Here is a 17,552-nt window from a genome sequence, read left to right on the forward strand (position 1 = left end):
GCCCTTCAATGCATTTACATGTCTCGTAATGGGGGAGACTCACTACGGAGCCCGTCATTACGCGCACCATTAAAACACAGCAGTAGACTAATCTAGCGCTTCCATAAGGCAGCAGCAGCAGCAACAGGAGGAGGAACAGGAGGAGACGCGGTAGAGGACGTGGGTCCCTGACTGTCTCTCTCACAGTGCTTTAAACTGGCTTCGATCCTACATAGAGTAACTGGTAGAAAATTCAACATGCGTCTGGGTGATCACGCATCTGCAAAGCACGACTTGCCGGTATTACACACGGAAGCTGTCTTGGTCCACTGCTATTTTCCTTATATATGCTTTCATTAGGTTACATCATCAACAAGTTCAATACAAATTTCCATAGCTACGTAGATGACACACAATTTGGTTAGTTTGACTCCATTGAAAAAAAACTAATTTTACCCTGCAGGACACGGGGGGGGGGGGGGTTGCTGGTCTATCGCTACCTCGACTGGTCAGTTTGTTTGTATTATTGTGTGACTTTGGGAAGTTTGGATTCACCAAAGTCACACAATAACACAAACGAACTAACCGATCGAGGCAGCGGTAGACCAGCAACCCCTGTGTCCTGCCAGGTAAAATTAAAGTTTTTTTCAATGGAGTCTGGTGGCTTTGGCGAGAGTATAGATGGATACAACGGCTTCAGTTCCGCGTCTGAAAGAGATGTCTGACAGCAAGGTAAAGAAGCAGTAAAAGTATACACAAAGCAGGATGCAGAGAAATTGATTCATGCTTTCATCACTAGCAGTTTGGACTATTGTAACGCCCTCTTCACTGGCCTACCAAAAACGTTTATAGGAAATCTTCAGCTAGTTCAAGAACTCTGCCGCCAGACTTTTAAGAAAGACTAAGCTCAAAGCTAAAGAGAGTTACTCTCCTGAACTGCCTGAAACAACAATAAATAACAATAATACATCCGTCCACAGCTACATCAGATATGCAAGCTCTCTTGAAATCTTTACAAATCATATATTTTTTATCTTTCTCTACTACCATTTTTACTACTTTTATTTCTCTGAATTTTTATTGGATCTTTTATTCTATCTTTATGAACTAATTTATTTTTTGTATTTTTTTTCTATTGCGTTTTGTTCTTAATGCCATACTGTAAAGCACTTTATGTATGAAAGGTGCCATACAAATTAATTTATGATTATTATTATTATTATGGGAGTAGAGGCTGATAGGGGAATGCTGCAGGAGGAACGCTGCAGGAGGAACAGAGGAGGAAGTCAAAGGAATGTGAAGAGGATCAAGCATGAAAACAGCATAAAAAACGACTAATCGACTGCAGAAATCTTAGTCGACTGAGACCAAAACAATTAATTAGTTGACTAATCAACTAAGAGGGGGCAGCCCTGTTGAAGACTGGTAAAGAAGATACAGGGGAATAAGAAGACGAGGAGGAAGGGGATCTTGAGGAGGAACACCAGTGGCAAGAGCAGTAGGAGAAAATGTTTGGGGAGGAGGGAAGAATAATGAGAAGGAGGGAGGAGAAAGGGATGTTTGAGGAAGAGCAACAGGAGTAGAAGTGGATGCTGCAGCTGGAGATGATGCTTGGAGAGGTGCAGCACCAACAGCTGATGTTTGGGGATAATGAGCAGGAGCAACATTAAGTGATTTTTTGGAAGAAACACTAGAAGCATGAACACGCAATGCTCAAAGAGGAGCAGTGGGAGGTGATATTTGTGGAAAGACAAAGGGTGATTCTTGGGGAAGAGCAGCAGGACCGTCAGTAGAGGAGGTGCTTGGAGAGGAGCAACAGGAAAAGCAGTGCTTGGGGAGGAGAAGAAGAAAGAGCAGGCGTGGTTGCTGAGAGGCTGGCATAGAGTAGGTGAGTCTTAAGAAGTAGAGGAGCAGGAGTAGAATTTGATGCTTGGAGAGGAGGAGCAGGAGGTGATGCTTAGGAAGAAGCAGCAGTAGCAACAACGCAGTGATATTTGGGGAGAAATGGCAGAAGGAGCAGTCGTGAATGCTCGGGGAGGAGCAGCATCAGCAGCTACAGTAGTCAGAAAGGGAGCAGCAGGAGGTGATGCTTGTGGAGGAGCAGGGGTTGATTATGTGTGAGGAGCAGCAGGAGCATGATAATGCTTTGGGAGAAGAAGCAGGAGGTCATACTTGGTGCAGCAAGAGAAGCAGGAGGTGATGTTTGGAGGGAGGTAAAGGTAGGTGAGGATTAGGAGAAGGAGCAATAAGAGCAGCAGGAGTAAAATTTGCTTGGAGAGGAGCAAACGCAGTGGGAGATGCAGGGGGACAAGCAGCAGTATAGCAGCAGCAGCAGGCGATGCTTGTGGAGAAGCAGGAGCCAGGTTCTGCGTGGTGAGGAGCAGCAGGAGCATCAGCTGGTGATGCTTTGCGGAGAAGCAGCAGGAGATCATACACGGAGAGGTGCAACAAAAGAGACAGCCTGTGATTTTTTGGAAAGGAGCAGGGGGGAGATGACGCTTCGGGAGGGGGAAACAGGAGGAGCAGGAGGTGATGCTGAGGAAGAAGAAGCAGCAGTAGCAACAACACAGTGATGCTTGGCGAGAAATGGCAGAAGGAGCAGTTGGTAATGCTTGGGGAGGAGCAGCATCAGCAGCTACAGTAGTCAGAAAGGGAGCAGCAGGAGGTGGTGCTTGTGGAGGAGCAGGGCTAGATTTTGTGTGAGGAGCATGATAATGCTTCGGGAGAGGAAGCAGGAGGTCATACTTGGTGAGGTGCAGCAAGAGAAGCAGGAGGTGATGTTTGGAGGGAGGCAAAGGGAGAAGCAGTAGGTGATGCTTTGGGAGGAGTAGGAGAAGGAGCAAAGGCAGTGGGAGATGCAGGAGGAGAAGCAGCAGTATAGCAGCAGCAGGCGATGCTTTTCGAGGAGCAGGAGCCGGGTTCTGCGTGGTAAGGAGCAGCAGGAGCATCAGCTGGAGATCATATTTGGAGAGGTGCAACAAAAGAGGCAGAGGCATTTTTTTTTTTGGAAAGGAGCAGGGGGAGATGAGGCTTCGGGAGGGGGAAACAGCAGGAGTTGGAGGTGATGTTAGGGAGGAGAAGGCAGCTTCATGGAGTGACTGAGCACCTGTGAGCTATAATTATGATTCACTTTGCCGCTCCAGGTGAGCAGCAGTGAGTGTGTTAATGGTGCTATACTGAAGTGCACTCAGGAGGGAGAAACACAGTAATGTTTGGCACTAAACAACATGTACATATCATAGCACATTACAGAGTAGATTATGGGGGAAATACCTACTAATATCATAATAAGGCTCTATGATTAAAAAAATTTTAATTGGAATTAAAATGATTGTGCTATTTCATGCATGGTGGTATTTTGCATGAATATTATGCCCCTAAAGATATGCATGAATGTAGAATAAATATTTTCTGGAGAAAAAAGCCTGCAGGTTACTTTTTTTCCTGTGATTTCGTATTACAGAAATAAGACAGTTGCATTCCTACACTGCCCAAAAATCCTGCAGCTGAAAGGCAAATTATCCCTCACATTGAACATTAAAACTCACAGGCAAATATCACTTAAATGCATGAATGTAGAATAAACATGTTCTGAAGAATTTCTGTGATTTCTTATTACAGAGAAAAGACACAGTTGCATTCCTGCACTGCCCAAAAATCCTGCAGTTGAAAGGCAAATTATCCCTCACATTAAACATTAAAACTTGCAAATATCACTTAAATGTCACACTAGAAGTTTCTAGACTAAAAGCTGCACAAAGTTGTCTATAAGAATATGACAAAAAGCAGGCGAGTTGACAGCTTTAAGCACAGTTAAATGAATTCAAGCTTGCACCATCTGAACAGTGAGAAACGTCCCCCCCATCTCTCTCTCTGCACACCTACCTTCCACTGCAGACACTGAAGTGATCACACAGAGAAACACTGCGACCCGAGAGACCTGCACGGCCAACATGATGACTCCCAGCCTGTCCTCTCCCATCATATATCCTGGCTGACAGTAGAAAATATAAAATCCCACAGAAACACGCTGTATTCCTCCGGTAAACAGTCACATCTCTCAGTGTGTGTGTGTGTGTGTGTGTGTGTGTGTGTGTGTGTGTCAGTGGGGACTGGAGCGGATACTCTCTGCTGCTGCTGGATCTCCAGCTCTCTTCTCGCCTCGCACACCTTTCTGTCCAATCAGGAGACAGCTCAGTGGATCGTAAACCAATCACCCGTCCTCTCCCACCTGACCCGAGGCTGCATGCCCAATGGTCCTCCGGTGTGCTGCTGGTGGCTGCTGGTGTAACAGCGACACCCAGCGGCCAAACTGCAGTACTGCTATTTAAAGAGAAGCTGATGCACACAGACCTGTATGAGTGGCTCATGCCTCTAATGACAGGATGGGGTTGGGGTCTTTAAAGTAGCAGTAGGCAGAATATTTTTGGCATCATTGGGCAAAAAAAATCCATAATAACCTTTCAGCGTATTGTAATTGAAGTGTTCTGAGAGAAAACTAGACTTCTGCACCTCCTCATGGCTCTGTTTTCAGGCTTTAGAAAGTCTATCTCCCGTGATGGGAGGCTTTGACCAATCACAGTTCATTTTATTGAGAGAGCGTTCCTATTGGCTGTGCTCCGGTCATGTGACTGGAACTTGGCGTTCCTTCACTACATTTAACAATGGCAGCGGCGTCACAAACTTTTTAATTTTACAGCTAAACTGTGCACTACAAGATGATTCTGAAAACATTCGAGGCGTGAAATAGGCATTAACGTAACATTATATTGATTCATATTTGATCGGCGCTGCCTAGTTTGACCGTTTGGTCGTAGTTCGCGAGTGATTGACAGCCGGCTCTCATAGACGGTAGTTGGACAGCAGACCTCAGATCAGTTCTTTACTGCTTGTTTTCTTCTGGTCTGTGAAATCTTTGCAGATGCCGTTAGGAGCACTGGAGGACACAGAGGCACATGATTTTTTTGTCAGGTTATCTGTCTCATGTACTACTGTCACGATATAGCGACCGTTTTATAAAAATAAGTTTTTTTAATCATATGTGGTCCAATCTCGCCTACTTCAGCTTTAAGCATGGTGCAATAATATAATTTGTAAAATAGTAATAGCAACTTTATTCCATCAAAATAAAACCATATATATATATAATATTTAGGCTACGTTTGCATACTTTTTGTTTTTACTTTTTACATTGTGTTATGTATGCTTAAACTAGGGATGCACCGATACCGATACTGGATCGGATATCAGGCCGATATTGACTCACATAGCTGGATCGGGTATCAGTGACAATGGAGCCGATCTATTCAAATCAATTCTATGTTTATATACTATATACATTATATACTGGAATTTTAATTCCTGTTTAAGTTTTGACCAATTTTGTTGCTGCATTAAAAAAAGTTTACACCTGAATTATAATTCCTGTTAATTTTGAAGATTTTGTTACCTAGTTGTTGGTGTACGATTTATTGTTTTAATAATAAATAACAATTCAGTAAATTTATATCTGTGTGTATTTGTTACATTTTGTTTTTACAAAGTTAAGAAAGCAATGTTTAAGTGAAGCCTGGTGTTGTCTTACACATAAAAGAATGATCCCAGTCACTTCCACACAGTGAGGCATACAGCTTATTAATTAAATACCGGTATCGGATCAGTACTCGGCATCCAAAGGTATCGATACCCAAAGCCCAGGTATCGGTATCAGTATCGGGACTGAAAAAGTCGGTGCTTTCCTAATTTAAACCAATATATATTTATATATATATAATTGTTTGTCATCACTATTATATAGTCATATTATTTCTGTATATTAATCTGTGTTCTCTTTAACATTGTGAAATTTTAACACAATTTAGGTGGAGGCTTCAAATAAGCCCAGTTGTTTTTTTGCCTCTTCCTGAGCTGTATATTATTTATTTATTTGTTGTTATGTTTGTGTAGTCTTAATTTGTGCAGAATAAATAAACAAGCAAATAAACAAACTTTTAGTACATACTGCAGCTGCCCTTACAAAGTATGTACGGTTTCATGCAGCATGCATACAACTGGGACATAATACATCATCATAACATTCCGCCTTGAACTTTGACCCTCACTATATCCGCTGCGCAGACAATTGTGGGTAAGAATAGCCAGAAAAGCATGCTGGCTTGCATACTGCAAAATGTGACTGGATGTAGTAGGACTTCCTGGTATTGTTGGCATACTGAATTTCACATACTATGTATTGGGACATACTAAATCTGTTTCTGGCTTACTACATAGTATGGTAGTATGGGTATTGGAACGCACAGTTAGTGTCTTTGGTGATCTATAAGTCACATTATTTATCAATGGACTGCGTACTCTATAAGGAAACCAGCAATAACCTCAGACATAACCCCAATGGAGGCAAGATAGCTAATAATTCATGGTATACTGGGAAAGACTTGTGTTAAATTTTATGAAATTACTAAACTTAAAGGGACTATTTGTAAGATTCAGAAATGCTGCTTAACAGCGACACCTATAACACTACTTTAGGAAGTCAGACGGCTGCTGGCAGTACCACGGTTTTGCACTCTACAGCTCACGTTATCGCAGTTTCACAAGCGTGTCGGAGAACTACGGTGGCTTTCAGGTAACATTACGTCTCCAGAGCCAGTGCTTGGTTTGTCCGTTCTGGGCTAGAATCATGGCAGAGCTACATGGCGGACTCAATGAAGAGGACCTGCTCCCTATGTAGATATGAAGGGCTCATTCTAAGCTGACGAAAACACAACGATTCTTAGTTTCAGGTGATTATACACTAATGAAAACATAGTTGTGAATATTATTTTCCATTTCGGTTAATAGATCAAATGAAATGTTACACACTGTTCCTTTAACTGGAAACAAAAGAACTATTTTTCATCATGAAAATCTCGCGATACATTTAGACATAAACTTTTAAAGGATTTATTACACTATTGGACTGCCCTGGATTGGGGGCCTCTTTTGAAAGTGACCACAATGACCCCCCAAAAAGATCTATTAATACACATATTACAATCTATGTAACTTTTCATATACCCCTAGCCGTCAGTGAAAGTTCTTCATATTTCCAGCATCACACTGGCAGAACAATGGGTGGTGGTAAAAGGTTAACTCCTTAAATGATTTCCTCCCAGGTGACATTAAATACAGTTTCTTTGTGAATGTCACTATGAATTGAATCTTTCCAGACAGTTACAGTCATTCTGTCACGACTGACTCAGCTTTTAGTCTGGCTTCATGTCACCCTACATAAAAACAGATTTCCTACATACTGAGGTAATACAGATTTAACATTTTGGGGGAAAAGAGAGCATCTGTATTGGATCTGAATAAAGGTAAAGGTAAATGTACTGGAACTGGTGAGAAAGAGTCGGATAGGTGCATGCCTAGCCGTATCATGGAGAAATGAGTGAACAGGAAGTACGAAAAAGTTTTTTGGCCTCTCTGCAACAACAATCTAAAAGTTGAAAACTGAAAACTCAGAAACATTTCAGCCCCCGATGGCTGTGGATCAATTTTCTCTTGAAGTTTTTGTCCTGTCTCTCGCCTCCTTCATCTCCTGCAGCTTCCTGTCTCAAAGGGAAAAAGCTGCTCAACAACACGACAGAACAGATCATTGCTGTGACGCTGTGGTTTCCAGCACAGACAGTCCATTTTCAGTCCCTCAACATGACGTTTCACCCGTCAATAGCTTTCATGACACCATACCATGTACCACTACAACAATCACCTTTATTCAGTGGCATCCTTGTACACATTGACCAGCATTAAAGAGTTGTGTATATGTCTGTGTGTAACGGAGAGGCAGACAAACAGAGGGAGACGCTTCTTATCTTAAAGCCAGCAGTCGGAGGCATTTGAAATTGTTTAGGAAAAGTAGCGACATCTCTAAGAAAACACATTAGCACTGAGTCTGTTTCTTTTTAAACCACAGGTGGAGACCCAAAAATCGATTGTAGACCTGCCGGCTGCCACATGAGCAGAACAATTATGTTTAAGCTGTCTCCAGAGTTACGTTACATCTCTTAAATTTGTGCAGCAAGAGTTGTGGCACTTTTTAGTTGTGAGGTAACTCTCACCTGGGGGACCCAACATGGACAGACAGCTCAGCTCACAGTGCTGAGCGTCGATACATTTTCATGTCTAGACAAGTAAAATCAACAGACTGCGGCTGCTACACGTGTCCTCCCACGTCTCAGTGAAACTTCCTTTACTTCCACATCATTCACAATTACAAGGACAAGACACATTTCAGGAAAGACACGTGATTGTAGACAAAGGACAGATGTTCAGATCAGATGTTGAGAGGTGAAATGAGCCCTGTACACTGAAAACATTTAAGACTTTCCCATCATTTAAAGACAGAAACTTGTTCTGCTTCATTCTGTTGTATGCATCAGGAAAATCAATCATTCATTAACTCCAAACCCCCAGACTGACTGGTGCAGGATTGTCATCCCCACACACACAAAACACGTGGCCCTGTTTTTTCTCCAGCTGGGACACATGAGACTTGTCAGTGCCTGTTATAAAGAGTTATAGGTTTATTTATAGCTGTAGTGCAGCTGGCAAATTGAGTTTTTCTGGAAAAAGAGAAATCAGGGAGTGAGTCGTGACTAAATCCGGTGGCAACAGAGCATCAGGCACAGGCAGTGTGGAGAAGAGAGCAACTGGTGCTTTGTCATATCTGAAAAGCTGTATCAGATGACTTTTCACTGAGAGGAACAGAGAGGCCTTAAAGGGGTACTCAAGTGATTTAGTACTGCACCTCTATAAAGTTTGGGGGACTTGCAAGAGACTTTTCAATAGCACTAAGAGTCCTGCTAGTGTGTGTCTGTAAAGCTGTACTTGGGCACAGTGGTACTTTGTGAGCTAAATGTGAGCATCAGCATATTAACATGCTAACATACTGAATGATGCCAATCAGGTGTAATGTTTACCAAGTTCATCATTTTAGTTTATGTACAGCTGAGGACGATGGGAATGTCATTTGGTTTAGAGAAATACATACATTTTAGACTATATAAAGATGAATGACATGAAAGCTCCACAAAAGTGAAGCAGAAAACATCTGGATCGCCCCCTGGTGGCTGGCTGCAGTATAGGTCATAAATTCTGAACTCAAACTGCTCCACCCTCTGAGCCACAGCCGCCACAGTCCAGTCCATACACAGTCTATGTCATAAACCAAAGTATTGGACACATTTAAATTTTGACCTGATGATGGCGCTAAATTAAAAATTAAGGGATCACCAGAGTGATTAGATTTAATCCTGTGGGGAGTGTTTGCACCACATGCCGTGGCAATCCATCCAATAGTCCAATAGTTGCTGAGACATTTCCCTTAAAACCACAAATGTCAACCTCATTGTGGTGCTAAAGGAAATGTCAGGGCATTACCAAAGTCGTTAGGGTTCATCCTCTGGGGGACATGAATGTCTGTACCAAATGGCAATCCATCCAATAGTTGTTGAGATTTCAGTTTGGACAAAAGTGGTGGACATACTTCTAGTGGGACTAAAAATGGTCAAACTTGAAGTCGTAGAGGCAGAGAGATCCTGATTTTTAGTCCCTAGTATGTAAGCTCCATAAACACTGGATCCTATAGTTGCTGTAATGCAACTCAATTATTTACTCTGACCCTCCCTGCCAGGTAAACACTCAACATCTTTTATAACAGTCTTTCTGTTATACATTTTTAGCCTCCAAGCCCAAGCTGATGACTTCCCTATGACATCCTCAGGCTTATTCTCTCAAACTTTATAAAGCTCCATCCAGAGCCATAGAGGACAATAAACAATTTTGACCTCGGTGTGTAAAACCAGTGGAGTGCCCCTTTAAATAAAGATCTAGCTTCTTATCAATGAATGCTCATCAGTAATAATCAAATCAAAGTGCACATGGCAAAATCCACTGCTACAATCAAACAGAGTTTAATGAATGAAATGTGTGATTAAATACACAGATGAACAAAAATCAGCTTTATACACAATCCCAGTGTGTAAATGTGTGTATGTGCAAGAGACTTGTGTGAATCAGGAGTCCCATATGTACCAGTATAGTAGTGTAGACTGCAAGAAAGGCATGCCGAGTAAATGATGCATCACCAGGCAAATGTATATCACATATCCTGTATTGTATGTACAAAACCGTTGTTTTCTTAGTGATGCTTTTTTTTTTCTTTAACGTATGCAGTTAGAAAACCTGGTGAAAGGGTTGTCACAAACGTACTCGGGGCAATGTCGGCTGTCAGAAAATGTAAAAAAAGTGTTCAGTGTATTAAGTGCTTTGGTTTGACCTACCGTATATCAGCCACTGTGTTGCTTCTAAGACTTCATTTAAAGTTACTGGACGCAGGTGTGCGTTCAACAAGGAGTCCTCTCTACTGCGTCTCTGTGGAGATTTTTGTGGCAACCAGAAGCGTCAGAATAATGTGCAAGTTTTCTGTCTTCGTTGCAGGAAAAAACTGACAGGACTTAAGGAAACTGCACGTCTGTGCTTTTTTACAAATGATTCGATGACGCTGCTTGTTTCTTTACGAAGGTGATTTGTTAAAAAGGTGGTCATTTCCCTTTTCCTTTGAAATGGTTGGGTATACAGTAAAAGTGAGGTCAAATCTTGCAATCACAACATCTCGTACATTTCAGGAGTGTGATCATTTATCTGCAATATTTCAAACACATACTACTGAATGTATCTGCCAACACACACCGAAACATCTGGACGACTACATCACAGATTATGGGGGGGGATTCATTGCCAATATTATACTGTACATTCATGGCTCAGTATGGTGCCAGTCTTTTAGCTAATGTAAACAAACATTTACAACTTACACAATGTTTGTTAAGGTAGACAACCTCGACTTGAGTTAAAAAACTAAATGAAATAAAAAAAAGCCTTGTTGAACGCACCACATATCAGGGCACTAAACATTTTTTCTGCCGCCTGCTGACTGGAAACTGGCGCTACATGGACCTGATAGAGTGTCAATAAATCATCAATATCCCCATCATTATCTTCATCATCAACCAGCCATCATTCTTTTCGTCTTCTTCTTCGCCTTCCTCATCTCCGTCTTCTTCCAACAATCCATTGAAACCAGCTCAACAAACTGAATCACATCCAAACTAAGACATTGAAACCGAGCAAAACTAAATAAAGAGTATTGTCACTGTCAAGTTTTGCTCCTCTTGGTCAAAGAAAATGTCCATTCATTCCCCAAAATGTCTTTTTTCCTTTTTTGGCAAAAGTTACGTTCCAATCTTTCCCCCTTTTTGTCCGTCCCGCGGTTCAGCCCTCCACTAGATGTCAGAGTCTGACTGGAGGCAGCGGCGGTCCATCATCGCTGAAGCAGCAGGATGGCCGACGGGAGCAGGAGTAGGAGGCCACAGATGCGGGTTTGAGACGTGGCTGCTCCTCTAACTCGGTTGTTGTCTGGCGGGTAGGCGTACAATCCCGGCCTGTTCCGAGAACACTGACCACCTACGCACATCCCGCTACCTGAGCCGCTGATGTCATCACCTAGGGAGGTCATTAGAGAGAGACGGCAAACACATGGTTAATGGGAGATTGCTTATTACTTTTTTAAAAACAGATGAGAAGGAGATGAGTTTTTGCTCCTGATAAGATCCCACTTTTCAGTTCGTAAGAGGTAATTACTAAGTGGGGACCATTTGACCTTCATGAAATGGAATCAATGTTTTAATTACATTTATTAGTCATGTACTGGAAGTATTTGGTCTGGTTTAACATGGGAAACAGACCCTTAAATACCTTCATGTTATGTGTGAGACTGCTGAGATTGTGAAAAGGCAGAAACATAACTGAATTGACAAGCTGTGCCATGTGTAAAATATTAACACTAGGAAGTACATTCAGAGCAGCTTTTAGAAAGGGACCCACTTGCATCCTGGAAGTCCACGTCGTTGCCGTCCAGTGCGTTTTTCAGCCTGTTGCTCATGATTTTGAGTTGCATGATCTGCTGCCGGATGGTCATGTCTGGCTTTGTGATGTCAAGCTCCACTTCTGGGTTGTTGATCTGATTGGCCAAGCCGTCTCCCATCACCTCTGGAAGGTACCTGATTGGACGAGAGCATGGATAGGGGAGGAATGTGTGGCAACACCATTAGGGCATTTCTGGTGTTTTTCAGTATGGGTATAAGGCAGAAAATCTGGTTAATGAAAGGGTATTTTTTTTAAACACAGCTCTATTGGAATATTGTGTTTACTTGAAAACACATGCATGCACTCACTCAGTTACTCTGCACAGCTGTGCTCAATTTTGTAGTAAAAACAAAAACAAAACAGGATCAATATCGCTGCAGCAGAACCAGCGCCTACATTTCCCACAATGCAACTCGACCACTGACAGTTTGATTGGAGATTCGGGTGTGTCATGGCAGTGGCAGCTAATGTAGCCTCAAGCCGAAATGAGGAGCAGTCTATCAGCTTTTTATTACTTGAAACCTAACTGCCTTCCACTGTTATGTATTATATCACACAAAACTATTAACAAAACCAAAAATCTTCCTAACTATTAACTATTTTTTATTCTCTAATTGAACTTAATTAAAAAATTAAATGTTATCGTATTGTCATGATACAATTTCACTGAAAGTACAAATACAACATCTTCGAATGATTGCTACGCCCTATCCTTACACTAACCTTAACCAATCTCAATCTAATTCCAACGTCAACCCATTTTTTCGCTTGCTTTCTTGATAATCCAGACACCGTGTTGTTTACTGACTGTTTTTTAAAAATTTCTCGCAAACAATTGGTCCAAAATGTGCCAATCAAACTTTGGTATGCATGTAAGACCTGCCACCAGAGAATCAGGCTTATGTTTCCATGCATTGATATGTTTTGGGACTTTTACTGTGCCAAATGTCCAGAACACCATGAGTCTACATTACAGCAAGCACACCTGTCATATGAGCATGTGAGACAGACTTGTAAACCAATCCTTTAACTCTCAAATGTCCCTTTAAAGAAGAGGAGAGAAGTGAGATGTGAGGAGTCAAAATGTCCTCAGGTTAAAAAGTCTTTGTCCTCGCAAAGATAGAGGTACAAAAAACACCCACACACCCACACCATGTGCTTAGTGGTGGGATTTAATTTACATTCTTGCAGCTGCTTAACAATTCAAATAACCCAATTTAAACTCCATACTCCAACACTATATTATATCTTCCACTCTGAGAATTTATTAGAGTTATAAATTAGTGTGACATTTATTGAGCTCTCAAGAAATCCACGAGATGTCGCTGTAGAGTTTCACACAGTTATCATTCACTCTCTTCCCTTAATCTGTCACACACAGTCAGCGATCCATCTATATTTCATGGCCTTTCTCACATTTCTTTCTGTCACACACACATTTATATAGCTATATTTCACGCTATTTGACTCATATATTTCTGAATGTTCTGCTCAGCACAAATCTCATCAGTTGGCTGTAATCCAACCCCTTTAAAGGACGCGAGGTGTGTGTATGTGCGTGTTTGTATGTGTGATTGATATGCATACATATCAACATGGCATCAAATTGTTCTATAATCCATTTACACGTGGATTAAGGGAGGCGTTGGGGGTGTACGTGTGTGGCCATGACTGCTTGTGTCGCAGGATGTGAATCTCCTTTTGAGGCTGTTGAATCGCTGAATGTGGAAGAAATGTCAGTTCATAACACCGTTGAACAATTTTCCATTCAGCACTGTTTTCAGTTTGTCTGAGAAGAAATAGCTTGTTGCCTCTTCTTTCGTGACACAAAGGATACAAACGGCCTTCAACAAGAAGAGAAGTGGCCTGTTTCATAACAACTTTTAGTCGCCTCCGCTCCTCGCTTTATACTCCTGACCTCCGAAGCCTCTTCAAGCTTTTAAGCGTTAAAGTACACACGTTTTCTTTCAGTAATGTATCTTGTTTCCTTGCCGCGTCAATACAACTTGTGTTGAACAGATTTCAGACCTTGAAAGTCTTTTATTCAACACTACAATCGAGTTTTCTGTGGGAGGATGGGTGAGCGGTTGGTTTAGCAACATTGTTAACAACAACATGGGTCCAAGAATTGAAATCAGAAATGTAAAATGTAACTGACTTATGAAACACTTTTTTGATGCAAACCAAAGAAATATCTTAATGTTGAGGTTAAACGAAATCTAGTCGTCTGGATTTGATGAGATCAGGTAGGCTGGATGTAGTTGGTGCTTGAAGCCACATATAAACCTAAACAAGCTTGTGATTGGTCAGTTTTTCTCGGAGCGGGTTTCTTCCTCACCTGGCTTTGGTAATGCCATTCCAGCATTTATCCTGACCGGCGCCTCCTGCTGCCAGTTTGCTGCAGATTGCGAGAGGGAGCTGGGTCCAGTACTGCCGCATCTCCCTCAGCTTACTGGACAGATCTGACACCTGAGGACAGACACAGTGTTTTCTGTTTTACTGGTCAAAGTGAGTCTCACGTCCCAAATCCTATAGTTTGGGTATAGAGACCAAAACAAGTCATAATGGGTTTTAAATCATATTATCACCGAATACCTGTTGTTCATAAAATAAATGTAAAATCTATTGTAATACATGGAGAGCTTTCACAAAGGCACTCAAATACAGCATTTACAATAAAAACCTCTGATATAGTCTTCTTATAAGAAAGTAAATTTTGCAAACATAGCCAGATGTTCCAGGTTTTCTATGAAATAAATGCAACTTTTCACAGACAAAGAAATCAATGGTACAACTGATCTCACAATAACCCTTGCATTTCACTCTCTACATCTTTATCTTGACCGCCAAAGACAAATCCTGCGATACAATAAAACCATTCATCTAAAATTACTAGGGCTGTCAATCAATTAAAATATTATATTCTTATTTAATATGCTACTGCATTTAGCATAAAAAAATATGCTCAAATCACAACATGGCAAACTCAAGCCCAACAGGCAACAGCAGCTGTCCCAAACTGCATGTGATTATCACAAAGTGGGTATGTTTGTAAAAGGAAGACTCGTGGGTACCCATAGAACCCATTGATGTTACATATCTTGAGTTCAGAGGTCAAGGGATCCCTTTGAAAATGGCCATTGACATTTTTCCCTCGCCAACAGGTACAGGTGGATTCCTTAGGTTTTCTAGTTTCATATGATACCAGTATCTTCACTCTAGCTTTAAAACTGAGCCTGCTACAACCTCCGAAAGATTGATTGCGTTAATGCGTTAAAGAAATTAGTGGCGTTAAAACAAATTTGCGCTTACGCCTTATTATCGTGTTAACTTTGACAGCCCTAAAAATCACATAAGTGCTATGACTTTTATGAATAGATGAATAGATACTCTACATAAGTAGACTTTCTCTCATCCACATGTAGGCTCTTCTTTGTTTGCTGTGCCTTAAATAATAATAATAATATCTACATACCACAGAGTTAGACATTATCTAAACATACAGTACATGTACATGCACACACCTGCATCTCCAGTCTGAGCCCAGCGGTTGGAGAGGGTTTGTACTCAGAGGATGTCAGGAAGCCGCTCTTCTTCCTCTGCTCATGAACAGTGGGACTTCCTGTTCCTGGTTCACCTGGAGTCCCGCATGTCTGGTACACCTACACACACACACACACACACACACACACACACACACACGGATACACAGACGCACGTCAACACAAACATGTACTAAAAGCTGTGAACTATGAAGTTGTGAATATATAACATCGCACAGCTCTAGAAATTACTGTTTGGACTGTATTGCAACATTGTGCGGGAACTAAAAACATCCACTAGATGTCGCAATATTCAAGTGTTTAACACTGTGAGGATGTTCGGGCTCCTGGTTGCCATGTGCGGGTTGCCTGATGGCCTACATGTTCAAGAACATAGCATTGATATTGCCTACAGTTATCACTATTGACGGGGCAGATATAAATAGAAATATTACACTTGATTTTATAAAATAAATTGCACTTATCGAAATGTAAGAATAGAACAGCTTGGCTTTGAAAACAAGGCCAAGACTGTTCATAGCAGCACTCACTGCTTGTCCAATAAACTGGCACTGATATATACATCAGTAAAATGATGAGAGCCCAGCAATTTAATAATGCTGCCAAGCCTTATTTAAAGGATACATCTATAAAACCTATAAAATGTAGTGGCTAAGCCCATTAACACTGGAGCACATTGTTGAGCTCAGGTATCCTCGAGGTAAAGTGCTTCTTGAGGATAATAATTTAGATTTTGCACACTCCTTAATGATATTTGACCGATCTGATAAAGAGGTGAAAGGTTTGAACAATAATTCTAAAGGGCGCAGGACTGCAGACGTGAGCTGGCATTTGACTGGAGATAAAATGCTCCCAAGGAAATTTAGGAAGTGACGAGACAAAGTGAGACATCTTACTTTTGCTGTGAACGCGTCCATGTTTTCCTGCACGTAGTGAACGGCCTCGTAGATCCGAGCAGGGATGGAGGAGAGAACCACGTCGAGGCTGGGTTCTGTGCTGAAACTAGACGCCACCTGGATCATGGTGTCTGGATGACGGAAGGAGCAAAAGCGTAGAGAAGCATTTTTTTATAAACTCAGAGACATTTTTCGGGGGGCACAAAACTTGATTTGCTCCCAATCCACTAAATCACAGTTTACAAATACATAAACTGTGCATCCACTAAGCCTTATAAGAACATCTGGATTACCTCTCTACCTTTACTCTACAATGTCTTACTGTCTGAAACTCACCTATAAGATTCTGCCACTCGGGGTCCAGGTCAGCTTGGTTTGCCAGGCAGCCCTTCATGACATTGGAACAGTAGTTGGAGCAGGGTTTGACGGAGGCTATGCCGCGACAGTGGGGGCAGTAAACCATCTTCATCAGGGCCTTCATACACTCTGGACTCAGATGAACCTGGGGAGGTCCGACGGGACAGTTAGCATGACAAACCTCAGATCCAGTAGTGAAAGAAAGACATTTAATATTGCAAGAGTGTGTTTATGAACTTAATACTAGGGTCCCTTTTCTTCCCTTCACCCTTCCTGAATCATGCTTTTTATTGTTTCCTTAAGAAAAATTATTGCAACAACCTAAACCATAACAAATAAAAAATATGTACATATGACAACGGATAGTAACTGTAAATTGAAAAACAAAGTATTCAAAAACAAGGCAGGAGAAAAGAAATGTAATAATAATAATAATAATAATAATAATAAAATTAAATAAAAATAAATAATAATATTAATTAATAATTCATTATAGAATAAAAATTATAATAAATTAAAATTATTATTTTTTGAATAAAAATACAAAAATAAATAATAATAATAATAATAATAATAATAATTAGAAGAAGAAGAAGAAATATAGATTAAAAATTAAAAGATAAATAAAATAAATTCTCACACCAGATTCCCAACACCTACTTATATCCCTGTGGTCCCGCCCCCACGTTAATCCACCCGCACTTCCTTTCACCCTTAATTGCGGAATCAGAAATGTAGTTGTGTCCCAATTCATTTGTCTGTTTAGCTCTTCCCCTCTCCTCTTCAACAG

General features: G+C 41.2%; 2 protein-coding genes across 4 annotated transcripts in view; both read right to left on the minus strand.

The window, feature by feature from the left end:
- Positions 1-4,145, minus strand: part of LOC141767558 (ephrin type-B receptor 1-B-like) — a 98,846-nt gene extending 94,701 nt beyond the window's left edge. Inside the window, exon 1 of one of the 2 annotated variants that reach the window (XM_074634992.1) lies at positions 3,865-4,144. In XM_074634992.1, the coding sequence (XP_074491093.1) occupies positions 3,865-3,964 (100 nt within the window). In that variant the 5' untranslated portion in view covers positions 3,965-4,144. Of the gene's footprint in view, positions 1-3,864 lie in introns of both variants that reach the window. The other variant, XM_074634993.1, reaches the window with a different exon arrangement.
- A 5,771-nt stretch (positions 4,146-9,916) lies between these two features.
- The window catches only part of LOC141767564 (glypican-1-like), a 48,427-nt gene continuing 40,791 nt past the window's right edge, over positions 9,917-17,552 (minus strand). For both annotated transcript variants that reach the window (XM_074635006.1, XM_074635005.1), the window contains exons 7-12: positions 16,742-16,907; positions 16,406-16,536; positions 15,471-15,608; positions 14,285-14,415; positions 11,905-12,080; positions 9,917-11,523 (exon numbers count right to left, since the gene is read on the minus strand). In XM_074635006.1, the coding sequence (XP_074491107.1) occupies positions 11,342-11,523; positions 11,905-12,080; positions 14,285-14,415; positions 15,471-15,608; positions 16,406-16,536; positions 16,742-16,907 (924 nt within the window). In that variant the 3' untranslated portion in view covers positions 9,917-11,341. The remainder of the gene's footprint in view (positions 11,524-11,904; positions 12,081-14,284; positions 14,416-15,470; positions 15,609-16,405; positions 16,537-16,741; positions 16,908-17,552) is intronic.

The sequence above is a fragment of the Sebastes fasciatus genome, chromosome 5 (assembly GCF_043250625.1).
Source record: "Sebastes fasciatus isolate fSebFas1 chromosome 5, fSebFas1.pri, whole genome shotgun sequence".
In the NCBI taxonomy this organism is placed as follows: domain Eukaryota; kingdom Metazoa; phylum Chordata; class Actinopteri; order Perciformes; family Sebastidae; genus Sebastes; species Sebastes fasciatus.